The sequence below is a fragment of the Scomber japonicus genome, chromosome 18 (genome assembly GCF_027409825.1).
Source record: "Scomber japonicus isolate fScoJap1 chromosome 18, fScoJap1.pri, whole genome shotgun sequence".
NCBI lineage: Eukaryota > Metazoa > Chordata > Actinopteri > Scombriformes > Scombridae > Scomber > Scomber japonicus.
In genome coordinates, this window is record NC_070595.1 from 145,101 (window position 1) to 168,018 (window position 22,918).

Below are 22,918 nucleotides of genomic sequence, written 5' to 3' on the forward strand. Positions count from 1 at the left end.
TTACATTCCACAATGTTAAGGGCTAGTTAATGTAAATTAATATTTTTTTAACACCACCACAAAAAGACATTTTTATAATTATGATGATGATGATGATTATTACATCTGCAGTGATTGTGGCACACTTAAACTTCTATACACAGCTACCAAACAGGTAGTTGGTCCAGGTCTAACACTTGGTTGGTTATGACTGTCTGTCTCTTCACAGAAGTTGATTCAGGAACCGCCCAGACCAGCTTTTCTCTGTAATTACTGGGGAATGAGAGGACAGGCTTCTCACAGCAGATTGGTGGATAAATTCATCCTTCCCATCCTGACTTACAATCTCTTCACAGGAGGAGTGTGTCCACCTCCACTGTGTGCATACACTCCTCTGTCACCAACTGTACAAATAATAATTGGAATATTTCACACCAGGATTTATTTAAAAAAAACCCCATCTGATTTGGTTTTCATTCATCTGCAAATATGACAATAAGAACAGCTCGTCCAAACCGGGGGCAACACTTCCGACCCCGTATACATTGCATCAAAAAGGTGAGTGAATATTCATTATTTAGTGTTCTAACTTTGTACTTTAATCCCAACCATATAAACTGCTGATATTGTTTCAATAATTCTAAATTTAAACAGAAATGTGGACATATTTTAAACATTACACATATTTTAATGACTAAAGTTAAAGCGACTTACCATTTCTGCATTATACTGACTTTTCCTTTTTTTCTGCATTCAAAAATGTGGAGGATCACAGCAGTGAAAAAAACAAATAAAGATTTACATTTCAAGTTTTCTCTACTGAGTTTTCACAGAAATCTATTTATTTTTTATAATTTTCCAGTTACATGAAAGATTTCATAAAGTACACGTGTGTTTTATTTACCAGCATGAAAGAAAAAGCTTGTTAAAGATCATCCCTAATTCCAAACTAAAGCCAATTAGCTTTGCTGCTAGCCTCTCAAGGCTCATTGCAGTCTTAATGTAGTGTACAGTTTAGAAGCATAACCCTGACTATGCTCCTCACATGAACATGTTAACTTTAAACTCACTGACACTTTGAGGAAAAGGACAGAACAAACTGACACAATCAGCAACAATTTCAGCTGACTTGTTCTGAAAGACTGAGGCAAAAGCTACATGTCTCACACCTAAAGTCAACAGTGTTATGAAGTAATAATTATAATAATGTTAAATGTAGATAGATAGTTAGCTAGTTATGCTTACATTTGCAGCTAATGTTAGAAAAGAAGACATTGTTAAATCCATTTTTTAAACTTGCTTCTCTGTTTTTGATGTAGAGGTGATGAAAATGATATAACATCATATTATTACAACCCCTTACACACTGTTTCAACATGTAGAGAAATTCCAAAGCTTGACAGGTCCGTCATGCCTAGCTACAGTCACTAAGCTTTAGGGTGTTGGTAGCAATTTGAGGCTCACTATCTCCGAAAAGGACAGTGATGGAGGACTAAATCCACAGTGTGTCCACACACTCATTTCAAAGTAGATGATCAGCTTCTATGAGTCTTCATCAGTGTGAGTTATTCATATCAAGTGATATCTGACACATTTAAAGTCTTTTTAGCATCAAATTCCCTCTTAGTGTTTCCTGTTTCTCTGTGGTGGAAGTATAGTAACAAAAAGACTTTGACACTAAAAACACTGTAACGTTGAAACATAGAAGATGAAGATTTGATTCATTTGGACTCTGAAGCTTCATATTAGCTTCACATCTACTTTTAAATCCATGTTTACACAGAAGGAGGACTGTGGATTTAGTCCTCCATCACTTCCATTGTAAGAGTATTATGAAGAGATCTTCTAATGGTCAGTATGAACAGGAGGAATCATTACAGTAAGAAAAACAGCTTTAATCATCATTTGGACTCCTGACTGTTGGTTTAAGACAGACTTGAACAATTGTGAATCCCTCTTTTAAGGCCAATACATCAGGAACATCTACAACATCTAATACATCTACGACATATATTACAGGACCAACCAAATCAAGGACAGACACAAGTTCTATTATTGAATCTGTGACTATTAACATTTAGGTAGATGGTATAAATCCATCCTGAGTGAGAAGTTAACCCTGTGAGGAAGATGTGATGAATAGCATTGATAAATTAACATAGGGCAGATTGCCTCACAAGGACAAAAAATCCTGCAAAATATATTTAAATATATATAAGTAAATACACTTGTGATGTGTTAAACCTATGAAAGTGATGATTTTTAAGTTTTATGTGTACAATTTTAATTGGCAAAGTAACTACAGCTGTCAGATACATGCAGTGGAGTTAAAAGGTGCAATATTTGATGTATGAAGTAGCATAGAATATAAATATTTCACTACCTCTGAGTACATATAACCCTAATCAGATGCTAGAATTATATTTACTCTAATAGACAGGCACACAGTATGAATTAGAGTATAAAAGCTGATGGGTGCAGCTACTTCCTTCAAAAGAACTTATTCTACATTAAGAATGACATTGACTGGCAGTAGTTGGAGCCAGTACAGGAAGCAGTGTGGTGTTACAGCAGTGTAATTTACAGGTGTGGCAGATGAGGTGGTGAATGGGAGTATAAATGTTTGCTTTCAACACCAACGTCCTGGATTAACTTCCTGTCTGTCACAAACAGTTTCTGTTGAATTCTTTTTCATTTAACTGCCCCTTTTTCTCTAACTGACACAGTACAGCAGGGTAACTAATTGTTGCCTGGGCTGCATGCTGCCATAGATTCATACAATTACTTAGACATGGCAGATGGATAATGGACATCTTAATACTTAAATCACACATTGAACATAGGCTACATACCTTCATATTTGACCTTTTTCCTTATAGATGCAACAGACAAGATCATCTTTAAATTAAAAGATGCACTCTCTGTGCACTGTTTGGCTCAGTGGGTAGAGCACCCGCCCCATTTGTTGAGGCTACAGTCCTCACTACAGGCGACCCCGGTTCAAATCCCGCGCCGAGGGGTCTTATCCTGCGTGTCATTGCCCCCTTCTCTGTCTCCAGTTTTCCTGTCTCTCTCTCTACTAACCTGTGCATTAAAGGCAAAAAGCTCCAAAAATATACTTTAAAAAAAAAAGATGCTGGTTGAATTCCTCAAATCATCCTCCCTGCTTTCTGCTGATGCTGTAAAACTCAACTGTGCACTATTTCATTACCAAAGTAGGAAGTAGAAAATATAAATGAGTCACTGTATATCTTGATGGATATTACAGTGTGGCTGAATATCCTCAGTGTTCTCTTGTCCATGTGAATGTGGTTGTTTCATTCTAGCTGGAGGCCATTATGGTGGAGATGCAAGACCCAAGCAGCGGGGTTAAAGGCTCAGAACAGAAACTCAACGTTACCACCATCCCTCATGTCATTGCTGGTGAGACACACACACAAACACACACACACACATTAAAGAGGAAGCTAAAGGCAACAAAATCAACCTACCAGCATGTATAAAGCTCACTTATTAATACACTATATCTCATTTGTTTAATTTGTAGAAATACCAAAGTGTGACTGACTGACAAGCCTCATATTTAACAGACACCGATCTTCCTATCTAACTCTTGGCATGAAAGCAAATGAGGGCATTTCTCAAAATTATTCCTTTAAGACCTAAAACTATTTAATAGTTAAAGGAAGTATAAAACATGTTTGTCCCAAGTAATAACAGCTTTCTTAGATGAAACCAGAAGTAATCTGCATGCTATCTGGTGACCCATTTTTCTAACTCTATTTATGATTTTAGTTTTTAAAATGGTTTTAAAGGTGCAGTGTGCAAAATTTAGTGGCATCTAGTGCAATAGAAGAAATGGAATATGATATTCATTAGCATGTTTTAATTAGTGTACAATCACCTGAAAATAAGAAGGGTTATCGTTATCTTAGAACAAGCCTTTATATCTGCACTGCCATGTTTGTACAGTAGCCCAGAGCAGACAAACCAAACACTGACTTTAGAGAGGACCTGTTGTGTTTTTCATGGTCATCGTAGGTTGGGAAGGGGTATTCAGTTGCATTCTTGCAGCCTCACCTTTAAATGCCTAAATCCTAAACACTGTTCCTTTAAAGTCTCATTTGATCCTAATAGAAAGTCAAGCTCCCCAAATTTCCTCCAAGCCAAACTGTGTATAATTTAAAAAAAAAACTAGAAGCAGAGAATATTTTGAGAATTGGGTGTCATAGCTAAATCTGCACAGCTGAACTGATTAACATTTCTATGTGATGTGTTGCTGTATTTTCAGCTTGAACTTGAGATGTCAATCACAAGTAATGTAGCTTTCAGTTAGGGAAGTTACACACAATGAGTGATTTTATCAGTGTTACATCCAAGAAAATGTTCTTTCTCCTCTTATTTCATATATTTAGAAGTATATCACCTACTTTCATTTCCACACATTCTGATTATGACATTTATCTGATTTCTCGCCCAAACAGCGAATCTTGCTTTTGTCTCCAGCTAAAACAAAATACTACATCACTGCAGTACTTTAAGCTAGAATAAGGAGAATGAATATCCCAATTCTGTGTAATTGTATTGATTGTTATTTCAGGACTGGAGCATTGATCATTGCATTAATAAAAGTACAGTGTAGACAGTGACAGGCTGTCTTGGTAGTCTAAGCAGCTAACAAAGGCTAAATATAGCATTACTCAATTGGATTTCTGGAATTCCGGTTGCTACTTTAGGAGCCAAAGTGGCTTTTTAATCCGGTCTAAGACCAGTGAGGTAAAGGTCAGCATGGCCACATGTGCCCAACCCACCATGTCATCTAAGATTATAAGCACCTGCTGCTGTGAGTAGCCATTTACAAAATGATAAGCTACAGCAGAAGTCAAGCTGTGTGCATCACAGAGCATAATTGTTACCTTTAGTTATTCAGCTGTCACGTCTGTCTTCTGGTTACTGCTCGACTGTTATCGATCCCTCTATAATCCCTGTGGGATGGGAACAAATGGGAACAGTATCTCAGAGGAAACACAAGACTGGGCTGAAGCAATATCGCCAATATTATTCACAAACACTGGCAACCTTTAATAGATTCTTTAAAAAGGTTTAATAAAAAACACATAATAATATTCAAGAGGAAATCATGTAAGTTACAAACTAGAAATATACAGTTAATGTAAAACTTTAAACTCAATAAACTCGATAAATGTGACAAGAATTTAAGTGAGGTCAGTTCATTTTAATTAAAAGACTTGTAGAATATAAGAACATACTACCATGTAAAAAAAAAAAAAGAGGTGCAGCACACTTTATATAGGATTGAGAAGGGACACTCCAACCAATATTACACATGAAGTCTGAAAACACTTCCATCATGTCCTCTCAAATCTGACAAAATAACTCATGATGATGTCATTTAGTTATCTCAGCTTGGAGACTACCAGTTTATAACAGCCAGTCTGTATTGTTGTGGGTGTTAAAAGACATTTAGCAGACAAGGAGGATTCAGTGGATGATGCTATAGATGCATTATGGAAATATAGGAGTCAACGAGCTTGACCCATAGAAACAACTAAAAGTCAGAATATCTGGGCCTCTGCTGCATCTTCATAATACTCTTACAATGGAAGTGATGGAGGACTAAATCCACAGTCCTCCTTCTGTGTAAACATGGATTTAAAAGTAGATGTGAAGCTAATATGAAGCTTCAGAGTCCAAATGAATCAAATCTTCATCTTCTATGTTTCAACGTTACAGTGTTTTTAGTGTCAAAGTCTTTTTGTTACTATACTTCCACCACAGAGAAACAGGAAACACTAAGAGGGAATTTGATGCTAAAAAGACTTTAAATGTGTCAGATATCACTTGATATGAATAACTCACACTGATGAAGACTCATAGAAGCTGATCATCTACTTTGAAATGAGTGTGTGGACACACTGTGGATTTAGTCCTCCATCACTGTCCTTTTCGGAGATAGTGAGCCTCAAATTGCTACCAACACCCTAAAGCTTAGTGACTGTAGCTAGGCATGACGGACCTGTCAAGCTTTGGAATTTCTCTACATGTTGAAACAGTGTGTAAGGGGTTGTAATAATATGATGTTATATCATTTTCATCACCTCTACATCAAAAACAGAGAAGCAAGTTTAAAAAATGGATTAAACAATGTCTTCTTTTCTAACATTAGCTGCAAATGTAAGCATAACTAGCTAACTATCTAGAATAATCTAGCCATTCTCCACGTTTACACTCCACTAGCCAAACTTGTGACACATAAATCTAACTACTGTTGTCTATGTTAGCTAAAGTATACTTTCAAACAATTTAAGGGTTGTGTTAGGATGAATGAACATTTAACATTATTATAATGAACAAGATTGTAAACTATTTTTCTTTCACTGGATTCATTTAATAGGTTTTTAAAAAAACATAAAACATGTAGATATATTTCATTGACTGTGTACAGTGTACATTTCAGCTCTTGCATGTGTTTCCACACAGGTAAAGACATCATCACATGGATTGTCAACAAGTTGAAGACCACTACAGAAGGTAGTAAACTATACAAATCTAAGGATTGGTGACACTTCTATCCATGTCATTTACTGAAAAAAAAGACCATCCACTTGTTTTGTTGTGCTTGTGTGTTACAGAGGGTGAGGTGTTTGGCACCATGTTAGTGGCGTATGGCTATGTCTACCCCCTGCAAAACCACAGGAAGCTGGTCATGTGCAATGACGCCACCCTCTATCGCTTCCAGGTAACACTGGTTTCTTCTTTGCTACCTGCATGGAATCAGTGTTGTGCTTCAACATCACAGAGTAACAGAATTCAGAGATTAGTTCACTCTATAATCATAGACAGAATGTGTTAAAGTGCTCTGATTGCAGGATATTTGCTGGATTTTTGCTTCATTGGTCTAGAACCCTGCTCCTGGAGAGCTACCGCCCTGCATGGTTTAGCTATTTCCTGCAACTGAAGCTTATCAAAGGGCTTGATAATGAGTTCATTATTAGAATGAGGTGTGTTAGAGTGGAGAGATACCTAAAACATGCAGGGCAGTAGCTCTCCAGGAGCAGAGTTGGAGACCACTGCTTTAGAAGCTAATTTATGGACTAAAATACAACTTAATTCAATTATGTGATTCATTATATTATAATGAATTATGTGATGTGAATTATCAGCTTGTGTTTGCAACAATAAATCCATATCATACAAAACTCATCTAATGGTTATATCTGATTTATTGAAGCACATAGATGTATGAGATGGTGTGAAAACAAACATTTGCTTAAACGAGTGTGGGAAAGGTTTGATGTGATATACATGATATTAGATCCATAAGAAGACCCTGCGCAACAAACAAACTAAATGAGTCTCTGCTGAGCAAATTGTTGCATTTGGCAGATTTAATCAAATGTTCATCTGTTTTCATTGAGTGTGATCACTAATACCGTTTCCTCATTCTCCACCTCTTCAGACTCCATACTTCTGGCCTACACAGAAATGGTTTGCAGAGGACTGTGACTATGGTGAGTACAGTACTGTAGGTCATATGTCATACAGTCTTGTGAGAGGAATATGGAGTCAGTCATGTGACAAATTTCCCTTTCTGAAGGAAATGAGTGACACTAAAAGATGTTGACACATGCAAAAAAAACCCTTCTGTCTACTCTTAAACTAGTTAAACATGCAGGAATTGTTATGAGTGTTGGTCAATGTGATGGCTGGGCTTCAGTCACTGACCCTTCAAACTGCCTTTATTGCTATTATTAAAAAAAAGACCAAAAAATTCCTGATGAAACATGTAAATCAGACAGCTTTAGATTTGAAGGAAGGTCTAGTTTTTGTTTTTTGGTGGAGCTAGGCTATTTGTTTTTCCACATCAAGATTTGCAAATATATTTTGTAGCATATGTGAAATGATTGTGTGATTATGTGATCACTAATGGTTTTGTTTTACTCTGTTGTAGCCATTTATCTGGCAAAGAGGAACATCCGTAAGAAAGGCATGCTGGAACCCTACGAACAGGTATGTATAGAAGTGAAAAGAGGAAAAAGACAGCTGTAAGATTCATAAACTCTTGCATTTATCCCCAAAAGTGATTGACACATGACTTTATCTGATAAAATGAAGTCAAGGAATTTGTTATAGCAGTCAATAATACTCATCTTATCCCCAAATATTCCACTCTACCTGCTGCTGATCTGTTAATAGTTCCAAAACATCAGTAGTGAAGTTGAAGGAAACTTGGGAAACATTACTGTCTCAGTCTGATGGAAGGAGTGGCAATAAATGTCAAATGTATATAGATGATGGAATTATAGAATAGACACAATTCTATAATTGTTCTGAGTCAAATTTGGCCCATTTTTACATTTGAAAGCTGTAAAAACACTATATACACATTTCTTTTCTTAATGTGACCCATTGTATACAAAAATGGAAATAAAATAAATTAAAATAATAACATTTAATTTGATGCACATTTTGAAATATGCAAATGTACAAATTTGATCTGTGTTTATTTTAAAAAGAAATCGGAAATCATCATTCAAACGTGTTGTATTCATCATATTCTATCAAATATTCTCCTGCATCATAAAATAGTGATTGTGAATGTCTTTTTTTTCCCATAACTAATGGGGGAATTTTTGAATAGAGACTAACTATGAGTCAGAATATGAACAGTTTGTAAGGGCTAATGTCTGTGTTGTGCTTCATGTATTAAACAGGTACATTACAACCAGCTCCATGATTGGCTGAACCACAAGTGGGACTTCATCGTGATGCAGGCCACTGAGCAGTACAAGTAGGTGAAAACTTCCCAGCATTGTAATCAACTTGAACTCTTTCTTTTGTTAGTTCACAGTGAAGATAGACAGGAAATGTAGGAAAAGACAGAGGAGGGGTGACACTGGAAGAATGTAATTCCATGGTAGACCCATGAGGTTAACAGCAGGCCCACTGATTTACTGTTTAGTGTTAGACTTCACCCACTGATATCACCACATAATAACACTACACAGATGTTAACAGATGTGAGAGCTACACACTGAACATGTAAGATAAGATAAAATAAGATATTCCTTTATTGGTCCCACAACAATACAATAAAGAAAGGAAAATAAATTATAAGTAGAAAAGTCATTTTAAAAACTATAGTACAAAAAAATGTAATAAAATAATCTAATTGTAACATTATGTACAAGAGTAATATTGGTATTGAATGATAATATAGCAGAGTTTGATATTGTTAATGTACAGATATATGTAGTCTCATTGCTGAATAAGGGATTAAAGGTGGAAATGACACACTAACACTTTCATGTTTCTAAAGATTTTGTTCACTTCTTCTTACACAGCTAAGTGAAAATGTCACCTTTCATACCGCTGTGATGTTGTGTTTTTATATAACTGTCTCCAGTTCAGTTGTTCATTCACATCTGCACCTATACAAGCACCATTGTTAGTCTTAGTGCTACTTCTAGAAAGGGTTACTGATTCATTCATTGATAATAGTGATTGATTATAGTGTGCTCAGTTTGAAGAGCATGTGTGGTATGGACCTTACACAGGACACTACAGTGCAAATCTACTTTATCTGCCTTGGAGATGCTTTTGCTACATGTGTGTTATGGAACAGTAGAATAAAAGTGAACCTAGTTGTTTTCACTATCAATAATCAATCCCAGCATCTCAGAAAACAGACAGACGGAGCTGACCAATCACAGTTTTTGCAGTCTCCTCTTTAACCCCAGACCAAATCAAATCTGATAAGGTCTGTATTTTCTTTCAATTTTCCTTCAGTGATTATGCAATTGGTACCAATATCAAAACAGTACTTTCATAACACATCATTATTTAAATCATTAAATAATATTAATAGGCATTTTGAAAAGGTTTTGTAAATGACACCTTCCATTCCCCATTCTATTTGCCTGTGTATGTGCATGTGTGTGTTTTCTGTGTGTGTGTGTGTGTGTGTGTGTGTGTGTGTGTGTGTGTGTGTGTGTGTGTGTGTGTGTGTGTGTGTCAGGGCTGGTAAAGACAGGCAGAAGCCAGATCGTGTGGTGTTTGACTGCCAGGAGAGAGCGTACTGGATAGTGAACAGGCCACCGGTCAGTATGTTAGTGACTGTGTGTGTGTCATGATGCTAATAAATGAATGCTAACTGTTATTATGAAACTTACTATATATTCATCATCAACCTCTCTGTGTCTCCAGCGTCGTACTCACAGCGCTATGGACTGTGGTCCAGAACGTCTGCTTGATCCCAACACAGAGGAGGTAACAGGTCTGTATACACACACACACACGCACACACACACACACACACACACACACACACACACACACACACACACACACACACACACACACACACACACACACACACACATACACACACACACACACACACACACATACATACACACACACACACACACACACACACACACACACACACACACACACACACACGTGGGGGAGAGATTGAGGTCAGCTGGTCTTTTAAGAAACTTACAATGTACTGCAGCTTAACAGGGAGAGTAGTTCTGCAGAGCTGATCTCTACAAACATATCCACTAAGAGGCTAACAACTATTTCCTCTCCTCTCCTCCTCCTCTCTCCTCCTCTCTCCTCCTCTCCTCTCCTCTTCCCGCTTCTTTTCTCATCCCCTCCTCCTCTCCTCTCATCTCCTTTCCTCTCCTCCTCCTCTCTCCTCTCCTCTCCTCTCCTTTCCTCCTCCTCTCCTCTCATATTTGAATCAGATCACATATCACACATCATATTCAGATACTTTGATACTGAAGAACACAGAAAGAGAAATCACAAAGAGAATATATTTAATAAATCACATTTTTTCTCATCTATTTTCTTTTCAAACAGATCTCCTTGTACTGATGAAGATGGGAGTGTAATATATAGTATACTGTATTGTTTCTACATTTGTGTGTGTAAACTACTATTCAGTCCCTGCAGACAGTTGTAAAATTAGCTTTATTTTCAAGCAGTGAGAAGAAGTATCCTCCACTCTGGAGGGACTGTTTAGTAAGTTGTGTGTTGTTTGCAGTGGTGGAAGAAGTATTTGGATCTTTTACTTGAAGGTATATTTTGCAGGTCTTCTAAATAAAAACAATATATAGACTCATAGACTCTCAATCATCACTTACAACCCACTAGAAGTGTGTGGTACTGTATTTATTTACACATTAGAACACTTGGAACACTTCTGGGCACCAATATTTGGGAAGTGGGTGTTTAGCCCCCAGCCAATAACAGAAATGCGGAGCTGGACAAAAGCAGAGTGAAATTGGGAGTATCAGAAGGATCCACAAATATATTATGAAAAATAATAATAAATAAATAATAATAATGATGATAATACTACTAATAATAATTACATGCTTGCACACTCTCGTCAGCAAAAAGCACACAGATTTGAATTTCAGTGCTGCAAATCCTTGCATTGTATCATGTGATATAGAATTAGACTGAGTGAACAGAAGCACTTAATAACTAAGGTTCAGCTGTTCCTTCACACTAAACAGTCCTTCAACCTCTCTCACATGGAACAAAGTCTCTCTTGTGAACCTTACCACACTCATCCTCTCTCATGCACATTTTAACATCCTTCGATCCCAGCGTACATTTGTTTCCTCCTGCAATTATCTCTCAGCTTTTGCCTGGTATGATGAATGTATAAAGATCATCAGGTCTGAGTGTCTGCTTGGCTGAGGGTGAGACTGAACTGCACACACTGAAGCTCTGCATTCACACTAAATCCAGCAATGCTGCACCTTCTTGCAGGGTGGTGCAGAGGTGCAAAACTGCTGTGAAACAATCAGAAAATAACATTTTATTTATCTGATTCATAGCCTTTTTTTTTTTTTTGCCGGCTCTCTTCATTCACTCTGTAGCTTGCTCGACCACCGCTGCTCTCTCTTTCACTCTCTTACTCCCCTCTTCCCTGGAGAGGGAAGAGGGGAGCTTTGGAACTTGGGAACTTTGAATGCTGTGTTTTTAAAACCGACAAATCCTTTGTAATATACCTTTAAGTAAAAGTACCAATAGAACAATGAAACATATTCCATTAAGAAAAACTCCTGCATGGAAGTTTACGGTCAAATCAAATGGAAATACTCCAGTAAAGCACAAGTACCTCAGAATGACTTCATAATAATACTCAAGTACTGTACTTGAATAAATGTACTGTATGTAGTTACTTTCCACCACTGATGTTATGTAGTATCTGTCTTTAGATGTATAGTGCAGCTTCTATGTGCTCTGTTATTGTAGATCTTCTTACAGTGAGTCTTTGCACTTCACAAACTGCTCTCCTGAAAACATTGTTCATCTTGTCTTTTAGAAAATCACCTTTGACCAGCACAGACGCATGGTAAGTCATAGTATAGTCATGTATTACAATGATCATGTCATCAATGTCATGTAACAATGATCACATGTGTATCTGTCTTTATTCTGTGTCCTTTCAAAATAAAAAGCAAAATAAAGAGTTAGAAGGACTTTTTCTCATGTGTTTTTTTTAAATATCCTACAATTTCTGAACAACTTAAAACATTATCATTTCCCTCTTTTATTCTAGAACATTTTCTTTCAACAAACCATTATGAGGTCAAGGGTCAAGTCCAGCGTGTCCATTGGAGCGTAAGTTCCTCTGTATCTTATCTATATGAGACTTCAAATTCATGTTGAAATTTTTCTTGTGATGAGCTACCTCATAACAATCAGATGAGATGAACTATAAGTAAATCATCTCATTAACACAAAGGAGTTCTGTTTGTGCAGACTAGTCAAGTACAGCACCACCTACAAAAACCACGATCCGTTCCTGGCTCCATGTCTACCCAGCAACCCCTGGCTAACAGATAATGATGAATACTGGAAGCTCAACATGAGGAGGTGAGGCCTGGCACATTATCACTGTGATTCTATAGCATCTTTAGGTATCATCACTTAAACACTAGTGTCATTACTGCAAAACAAAAAAAGTTTATACTCTGGATGGAGTGGGTTTATAGGAATTGTAGTCTTAATTTGAGAAGCATTAGTATAGTAAAATGACCTAACTATTGAAAATGTATTGTTAAGTGTCTCTTAGCTCAATGTATTGAGTTCACAGACTGTAGAATCAATGGCAAGATGCATTGAAGCTGTTCTGGCAGCATGTGGTGACCCATGTTGGTTTTATTTGTCATATACATGTCTATATTTTTCCAAAAGTAGAGGATAATAATAATAAACTTTATTTATAGAGCACATTCCATACAAGGGATGTAGCTCAAAGTGCTTTACAGAGAAAAATCAAAAATACAGTACAATAAAACAGTAAAGACTATTCCATATTTTTGGAGCATTATTAAAGAATGCTGCACTTCCTATTTTCTTATAGATGTAATTGTGTGTATTTAAAAACCCAACAGTAGATCATCTGAGAGCCCATGAAGGATTTTAAAAGGAATGGTCCCAAACCATTTAGAGCTTTAAAACCAAGTCAAAGAAGCTTCAAATCTACTCTAAAAGATACTGGGAAGTTTTTAAGCTCCAGACAATGCTACACATTGAAGTGAATAACTGTTTACATCTAACTGGTGATACACAAATGCAGCTCCATACAGATGTGTCTGTATAGTCAATGCTTCATACAACTGTATTCTGTATGCCTGTTTAAGATCAGTGCAAATTCATTTTAAAATCCACATCCATGTAACAGCATTGAGTGACAGAGTGTGTGTTTGTGTCAGAGTTGACGCTCCCACTAAAATGCGAGTGGAGCGCTGGTCCTTCAGCCTGTTCGAGCTGCTGAGCGACCTGCGAGGACGAGACGACTTCAAGGTTTTCCTCAAGAAGGAGTTCAGCGGTACGTTGCCACATTTTAGTTTGGATCATGTGTCTCTAGTGTTGAACCTGAAGTGTGGTGTGTGTCAGCATAAGTATCTTTCTGTAGAGCCCTCCCCTCTGTGTTGGGTACTGTACATTTATATTAACCTGTTTGAATCTTTTTCATGAGCCTCAGGAGTTAATGAAATAAACTGTGTTGCTCCTGGCAGTAATAAAATACTTATAGAGTCAATCTCATCATTGTGGTTTACCTTTTTGTATCACTTGGGGCAATCTGTCAGCCGATCTTGTCAGGAGTTTACTAAACAGAACAAAAAGACCGGACCCACAATGCAGATCTGAAACCGATGAAGGTTTATTCAGGCAACAAAAACAGAAGCAAAAATGCAGCAGGAGATGACAGGGCTGGGCGAGGCGAGGCTGAGGGCAGGCAAATGGCTGGGAAGAGAGGAGAAAAACAAACAGGTAAGTCAAAAGCAAGGTAAATCCAAAAACATCCAAAACGGGGTCAAGGTTTAGAAAATACTAGATCAAAGAGCCGTGAGCGTTACCACTGTGGGTGAAACAACGAACTGGCGATGAGTGGAGGAAGAGACGGCGTATAAATGCTGTAGAGCAGGAAACGAGGTGATGAATCTCAGGTGTGCAGAAGAGGGTGGCTGCAGAAGTTCCCAGAAGGCCCCGCCCAGCCCTGGAGGAAAGAAAACTTGGACAGACAAAGGAGCAGCGGCGAACTGGATCCTGACAGTACCTCCCCCTCAACAGGAGCCTCCAGGCGACCCACCAGGCTTATCAGGGTATTCCCGGTAGAAATCGGAGATCAGCGCAGCGTCCAGAATGTAGGAACGGGGTATCCAGGAGCGCTCCTCAGGACCATAACCCTCCCAATCCACCAGGAACTGCAACCCACGGCCCCTGCGCCTCACATCGAGTAACTTCCTCACAGTATAGGCTGGATGATCGTCGATGAGTCGGGGGGGTGGAGGGGAGTCGGAAGGAGGGTTGAGGTCGCTAGAAGAAACAGGTTTCAACTGGGACACATGAAATGTAGGATGGACCTTCAAGGACTCAGGTAACTGAAGTTTGACGGCAGATGGATTAATGACCTTGACAACGGGAAAGGGACAACTTACGGGATTCAGTTGCTAGAGGAATGTTCTTGGTGGAGAGCCAGACAGACTGACCTGGCTGATAGGGAGGAGCTTGATTCCTGTGCCGGTCAGCAAGCCGTCTATGATTCTCCTGGGTGCGTTCGAGGGTGGTCTTAGTCTCTGTCCAGATCTTTTTGCAGCGATCCATGTAGTCCTGTACGGAAGGAACTGAGATGTCTTGCTCGTGAGAAGGGAACAGGGGTGGTTGATAGCCAAGAGAAACTTCAAATGAGTCCTACCAGTGGAGGAGCTGGGGAGGCTGTTGTGGGCATACTCAATCCAAGGAAGTAGACTACTCCAGGAGTCTGGCTCTCTCTCCACCATGCAGCGAAGTGAAGTTTCCAGAATCTGGTTTGCTCTTTCAGATTGCCCGTTGGTTTGAGGATGGTAACCTGAGGACAAGCTGGCTGTAGCTCCCAAGGCTTTACAGAAGGCTTTCCACACCTGAGAGATGAACTGAGGACCCCTGTCAGAAACAATGTCTATGGGAATTCCATGAAGTCTGAAGACATGCAAGACTAGAAGTTCAGCTGTGGTGAACGCAGAGGGCAGTTTAGGGAGAGCAATAAAATGAGCAGCCTTAGAAAATCTATCGACTATAGTGAGTATCACAGTCATTCCACTAGAGGGAGGTAACCCAGTAACAAAGTCCAAAGAGATGTGTGACCAAGGCCGACCGGGAGCTGGAAGCGGGCGCAGCGGTCCAGCGGGAGCCTGATTAGCGGCCTTGCTACGAGCACAGGTGGTGCAGGCTGCCACAAACTCCTTGGCATCCGCGTCCATGTTAGGCCACCAAAAATGCCTTTTCAGGATGGCAATAGTGCGCCTAGTGCCAGGATGACAGGCAAACCGGGAGACGTGGCCCCACTGCAGCACCTGGGAGGGAACAGAGCTGGGGACAAACAGGCGGTTGACTGGGCCGGTGCCTGGGTCAGGTTGGATCACTTGAGCATCCCGCACAGTCTTTTCAATGCCCCAAGTGAGCATGGCCACTACCCGCTCTGGAGGGAGGATGGTCTCAGTCTCAGCCTCAGGGCTACTGGAGGCAAACTGGCGAGAGAGAGCATCTGGCTTCACATTTCTAGACCCAGGACGATAGGTGAGCGAGAAGTTGAATCGACTGAAGAAGAGACCCCACCGGGCTTGGCGAGAGTTCAACCTCTTAGCTGTCTGGATGTAAGCGAGGTTCTTGTGATCTGTCCAGACAATGAACGGCTTCTCTGCCCCCTCCAGCCAGTGCCTCCACTCCTCCAGAGCTAGCTTGACGGCTAGTAGCTCCCGGTTGCCGACATCATAGTTCTGCTCTGCAGGGGACAGACGACGAGACAGAAAAGCACATGGATGCAGACGATTATCGGGACCCACATACTGAGACAGCACAGCCCCGGCACCAGAATCAGAAGCATCGACTTCCACAATGAACTGCTTACTGGTGTCAGGCTGTACAAGAATAGGTGCAGAAGTGAACAACTTTTTAAGCTTCAGAAAAGCCATGTTAGCCTCCTCTGTCCACCTAAACGTCACTTTGACAGACGTTAATTTAGTCAGAGGTAAGGCAACCTTACTGTAGTCCCGAATGAAGCGCCGGTAAAAATTGGCAAATCCCAAAAAACGCTGCAGTTCCTTCCTGGAGGTTGGGACCGGCCACTTCTCCACTGCCTGGACCTTGGCTGGATCAGCCATGAGACGACCACTCTGAACAATGTAGCCGAGGAATGAGACAGAGTTAGTGTGGAACTCACATTTCTCAGCTTTAACGAACAGCTTGTTTTCCAACAGACGGGAGAGGACTTGTCTGACATGGGTGACATGTTCATCAATAGAACGAGAAAAAAATCAGTATATCGTCAAGGTAGACAAAAACAAATCTGTTGAGGAAATCTCTCAGGATGTCATTAATCAGATTTTGAAAAACTGCAGGAGCATTGGTGAGACCAAACGGCATTACCAAATACTCAAAATGGCCTAGTGGAGTGTTGAAAGCTGTCTTCCACTCGTCCCCCCTCCCTGATGCGAATGAGATGGTAAGCATTCCTGAGATCTAGTTTAGTGAAGATTGTTGCACCATGAAGGAGTTCGAAGGCAGAGTTGAGTAAGGGGAGTGGGTATTTGTTCTTAATGGTAATGTTGTTCAAACCCCGAAAGTCAATGCAGGGACGGAGAGTATTGTCTTTCTTGTCGACAAAGAAAAAACCAGCTCCTACAGGTGAGGAAGAGGGCCGAATTATGCCCGCAGCTAGGGACTCAGAGATATATTTCTCCATGGCTACACGTTCTGGCTTGGAAAGGTTGTACAAATGGCTGGATGGAAGGGGTGCCCCAGGCAGCAGGTCAATAGGACAATCATAAGGTCTGTGTGGAGGAAGCGATAAGGCCTTAGTTTTACTGAAGACTTCCCTGAGGTCGTGGTACTCGCTGGGTACAGCAGTCAAATCAGGAAACTCAGTTTTGTTGGTTTCAGACTGGGGATTAACACAAGGTGGTCGAGCCGAATGAAGGCAGAAAGAATGACAGTGGAGACTCCAACCCCTAATGGCGCCTGTGGGCCAATCAATGTGTGGGTTATGGAGCATTAGCCAAGGGTGTCCTAATACCAGAGGTGTGCGTGGAGCTGAGATTACCTTTAGAGTGATCTGTTCATGATGGTTGCCAGAGACGATGAGGGTTACCAGGGAAGTTTGATGTGTGATCTGTGTAAACATGTTACCGTCCAATGCCAAGGCAGGAATAGGTCTGTCCAACTTCTCCAACTGGCACCCCAGTAGAGTAGCAACCTCCGAGTCAATGAGGTTATCCTCGGCGCCAGAATCAATTAGGGCCTGTAGAGATAGCACAGTCTGTCCACACATAACAGAGGCAGGTACCAGCAAACGAGACAATTCAGGGGATTTGACTATAGGTGCAGAGGGGCTCGTCAGGACCCCCAAACTTACTGACGAGCCTCCCCTTTTGGCCGAGTCGGGCAGGTGGCCACTAAGTGTCCCAATTTGCCACAGTACAGGCACTCACCGGACCTCAGACGACGCTGGCGCTCCTCTGGTGACAGTTTGGCTCTACCGAGTAGCATGGGCTCGTCAACGGGTGAGACCAAGGCCGGTGGAGCAGGAGTGCCTGACCGAGCTGGCAAGAGGGACGGTGACCATCTCCGAGGTGCTGATTCAGTAGAAGAGGAAGGAGCATATCTCTGGCGTCGTCGCTCTCGTAGCCGGTTGTCCAGACGGATGGCTAAGGACACAAGAGAAGAAACACTGGAAGGTTCATCTCTGGCAGCCAGCTCATCCTTAAGCTGCTCGGAGAGACCGTTCAAGAATACTGCCTGTAAAGCAGCACCATCCCAATTAGCATCAGCTGCCAGAGTCCAAAATTCAACAGCGTAGTCAGCCACGGTTCTGGTGCCTTGCTTCAGCCTTAAAAGACGAGCTGCTGCGTCTCCCCCATAATTAGGATGATCAAAAACAGTTTTTAGCTTTTCTTTGAAGACAGCGAATGGCAAAACACAAAAGTCCTCATGGGAACCAGCCGCTTCTGCCCAAGCCAAAGCTCTCCCCCTCAGTAACCCCAGCACGTAACGTGTCTTGGCTGCGTCAGAGGAAAAAGATGCCGGACGTTGAGCAAAGACCAGTCCACATTGCAACAAAAATCCTCGGCATAGATCCAAATTGCCATCAAATGGCTCAGGGTCACTCACGTGAGAGTCCTTGGGGGAAAGGGTGGTTGGAGATGACTCCGGAGCCGAGCTGGCCTGTGAGGAGTGGATTGTGGAAGCCAGGGAAGTAACCTGTCTGGAAACCTCCATTACACTGGCGGACAGAGCCTGGTTACTCTCAAACAGAGCACGGATTATGTGATCATGCTGTCCGATGATGGTGCTCTGATTAAATAGTGTCTGATGAGTTGGATCTGCGGGGTCCATTGTAAATAGCCAGTTCGTTCTGTCAGGAGTTTACTAAACAGAACAAAAAGACCGGACCCTCAATGCAGATCTGAAACCGATGAAGGTTTATTCAGGCAACAAAAACAGAAGCAAAAATGCAGCAGGAGATGACAGGGCTGGGCGAGGCGAGGCTGAGGGCAGGCAAATGGCTGGGAAGAGAGGAGAAAAACAAAAACAGGTAAGTCAAAAGCAAGGTAAATCCAAAAACATCCAAAACGGGGTCAAGGTTTACAAAATACAAAATACAAAATACTAGATCAAAGAGCCGTGAGCGTTACCACTGTGGGTGAAACAACGAACTGGCGATGAGTGGAGGAAGAGACCGGCTTATAAATGCTGTAGAAGTTCCCAGAAGGCCCCGCCCAGCCCTGGAGGAAAGAAAACATGGACAGAAAAAAGGAGCAGCGGCAAACTGGATCCTGACAGATCTAATAACAGCAGCACTTTAGGGGGTCTTAGGCAGTAGGTGGGGTTTTCTAAATGACTCCTCAGGTAGATGAAATGCTTTATTTAACACTCGTAGGACAGGTTGTTCTGCTAACTGGTATAACTACTGATTCTGGTGGCACAGACTTGGTGTATGTCTCTCCATCTCTGCTTTGTGTGTATGTGTGTTTTATGTGTGTGTATTCCAGGGGAAAACTTGGCATTCTGGGAAGCAGCTGAGGAACTGAAGTTGGGCTCTGCATCTTCCATGACAGCAAAAGCTGAGACCATCTTCAAGTAAGACAAATCAACTGGACCGTTGAACTGTGTGTGTATGTGTATGTGTGTGTGTGTGTGTGTGTGTGTGTGTGTGTGTGTGTGTGTGTGTGTGTGTGTGTGTGTGTGTGTGTGTGTGTGTGTGTGTCACTTGAACTCTATACATACAGTAATATACTGTATATGGTCTAAGTAATCTACATATACTTTGTTAATGGGGCTATTCATAGTGTTCTATGAGTTGTGGTCTTTCATTTATTTACCATGTGTTCTATCCCATTCCCAACAAAGGAAGCTATCAACCACAACATGCAAGACACCAGGCAACCTTTAAAGGACAGGTTCACAATTTTTCAAATGTGTCGTAAACCAGCAGTTAAGTAGTAAAACTGGGTCAAATTAGACCCTGAATAATACGTAAGGGTTAAATGATTTAGTCCTCCATCACTTCCATTGAAAGCACATTTGAAGGAGATCTTTTAATATTCAGTATGAACAGGAGGAATGATTACAGAGAGGACAAACTCTTTACTGTTCATATGAACACCTGACAGCTGCTTTAAGACACACTTGAAAAATATGAAACTACCCTTTAAATAACAGAGCAGATCAACCTGTTTTCAAGGGAAACCTTGGTATGAAAGCAAATGTCATGTTTTTGTCTGACTTTGTGACTGAAATAACCAGACCAAGAAAACACAACAACTTGTAGACAGGATCTATGCTTGTTATATTGAGTTCTATTTCAAAGCGGACTACTTGTTTGTGTCCAGGACCTTCCTGGCCCCTGGAGCTCCTCGCTGGATCAACATTGATGGCAGGACGATGGGTCTGACAGTGAAAGGACTGGATCATCCTCACCGCTATGTGCTGGAAGCTGCACAGACACACGTCTTCTTGCTGATGAAAAAGGTGTCTGATGAACACTGCTTGACTTATATACTTGTTGGTAGATACTCAGCAAAGCAAATAAACACTAGAATTGATTTGTTAGGGCTCTTAGTCAGTGATGAATTAGAATCTGCTTATGTCTCTGGATTAAACACTTTTATTATAATGTCAATCCCAAGCAGAAGTCAAAGCAGTTCCAGTGTTTGTTAAGATGAAGACAGCACCTTCTCACACTGTGTTACTGTGAGGTCTCTGCTCTGTTTAGCTGGTTTACTGCTGTGAGGATGTATGAACTCTGACAGGCAGGAATGTTTCTGAGCAGACACATCAACCACAGACACCAACAAAATACTGCAGCTTTTAATCAACAGCAGCAGTGTAGAGTGTGACTCACCTGTAAGATATACACTAATAGGCACAAAACACACTCTTAAAAGTGTCTGAGGGGGCCATGAGACTAATTATTTAAGGTCTATAATGAAGCTCAGCTCACCCACAGTCTCTGTGTTTTCATTGGTGCAGGACACTTTCTTCCGTTACCTCAAGTCTCCAGTTTACAAAGACATCCAGAAGAAGGCGCTGAGCCCCGATGCTCATAACTTCAGGTTGGTGGTTAAACTGATGTCTATCCTGAAGTCACTGCACATGAATATAAGTTGACCCAGATGTACAATATGTTCCCCAATATATATGTATATGGGTCAGTCAGTAAGGGTTGGCAAGTTGAGCAAATCAAAAATATGTTAAAAAATAGTTATAAAAGCAGCATCAGGTTTGTTAAAATGTACGTTTTTGTATTTGTGTTGGTTTTATATCATTTAAATGACATTTGCACCATTTTTTTTTTTACCAAAAGTAAGACTGAATGCCCCTGAAAATGTCAAATGGTGTAACCACAAAATGATAAATATTAAATATTGTATCAGCTACAGTGTGTTTAAGTGGACTTATACTAATAATGACTTCATTTAAACATGTAAATGTTTCCTGATCTCCATGGTAACCAGATGAAATGTAATATTTAGAACAATAGTATTCCATTAGCTTTATTTAATATAAAAGTTATAATGTAAGATCATGCCAAACTAGTTGATATGGTGTTTTATTGACTATTTACTGTTTTTAAGCAAGTTGAATTATTTGGTACAAAGTTTTTATGGTTACACCACTTAGACATTTTTGCCATAATCCTCTAATATATTCTCTCTAAATGGATTAAAAGCAGAAATTTGATGCTGGGTCCACAAAAAAAGAATTTGCAAGTTATTAATATGTTTATTTTCACACTTTAACCCTTTAAATTTAAACTAAACCACATGGACACAAAGAAACCTCATTGACCCATAGTCAGAAAGTCTTCATAATGTCCATGTACTGTACATGTGCTTGTTGTTTTTCCCCATTATTATATCATCTGTGCCTCACAGCTGAATGCTTACACAGACACTCTGTAGTTTGCTTCATAAAACCAACTGAAACATGTACTGAACTCTGTCTGCTGCTAGGGAATTAGACTTGTCCATCAATCAGATATATTTCTGTTTCCACTCTAGTCCGGACCAGCTGGAGCAAAACGCTAGAAACCGAAGCCCAGGCATCCATCCCATCATCCTTTGGCAGCAGGAGGAGGAGGAAAAGGCCAAAGCTGCTGTTGCCTCCGCCCCCGTCGATGTCAAGGCCATGATGAGCAAAATAGACAGGAAGAAGTAGAGATACAAGTGTGTGTCCGTGTGTCTGAGTGTGTGTTGCTTTGCTCTTCAGTGTCATACCAATACACGTTCTCTTTTAGCAAATGATTACAGTTAAATGTGAGAAATCCAGTTTTCTTTGGTTTTATTTGAAGGAGGTTGTATTAGGTGGAACATATCTGAGGTGATATGTACTATATAAACTAACCTATTCTTCTTAGAAAGTGATACAATATTTCCAAAGAATCAGTATAATGATGTAATGTTTCCGTACAAGTCACATTGATGACAACCTGTGAACAAACAAAAAAAAAATTGATCTCATATTAAATACTTGAATATACAATATGACATGTAAACTGTATTTTTAGCTGAGCTTGTGATAGTATTTTCTTTCATATAACTACCAGTGTAAATACTATATGTTAGAACTGAAAAGGCATCTCATTTTATTGTGTGTGGAGTTTCTGTAGCTTCCGTTACTGCAGTATGTATAGTGTGTATGAAAATAGAATAACTGTGGCTGTATTTACTGCTATATACATGTTCCATCAGATTGAAGCTGTATTTTACTGTCTGTAGCCACTGCCCATCAGTATGTCAATGCACTTATTTAGAGAAAGAACAGTTCTCTATGAATGATTTGTACAGTATGTAAATCTGATGACTTGCCCAAATGTAATAAATGAGATAAAGATATAGCAAAG

General features: G+C 40.2%; 1 protein-coding gene across 1 annotated transcript; it reads left to right on the forward strand.

Annotated features, from left to right (window-relative positions):
- The first annotated feature begins 468 nt into the window (after positions 1–468).
- On the forward strand, positions 469–22,233 carry rgs9a (regulator of G protein signaling 9a). The gene is made up of 17 exons (XM_053337703.1): positions 469–537; positions 3,306–3,402; positions 6,481–6,531; positions 6,633–6,739; positions 7,460–7,511; positions 7,952–8,010; positions 8,715–8,791; positions 10,019–10,100; positions 10,207–10,269; positions 12,353–12,382; positions 12,590–12,651; positions 12,793–12,906; positions 13,749–13,864; positions 19,566–19,653; positions 20,406–20,544; positions 21,046–21,128; positions 22,077–22,233. Exons 1-17 carry the CDS (start codon positions 469–471, stop codon positions 22,231–22,233), a joined length of 1,446 nt encoding a protein of 481 aa, XP_053193678.1.
- The last annotated feature ends 685 nt before the right edge of the window (positions 22,234–22,918 follow it).

Bases quoted from the DNA above. Each gene is read 5' to 3' on its own strand.
- rgs9a (XM_053337703.1), top strand. From the start codon at position 469: ATGACAATAAGAACAGCTCGTCCAAACCGGGGGCAACACTTCCGACCC. The intron at 8,792-10,018 runs GTAGGTGAAAAC...TGTGTGTGTCAG, and splicing joins CAGGCCACTGAGCAGTACAA to GGCTGGTAAAGACAGGCAGA. The intron at 20,545-21,045 runs GTGTCTGATGAA...TCATTGGTGCAG, and splicing joins TCTTCTTGCTGATGAAAAAG to GACACTTTCTTCCGTTACCT.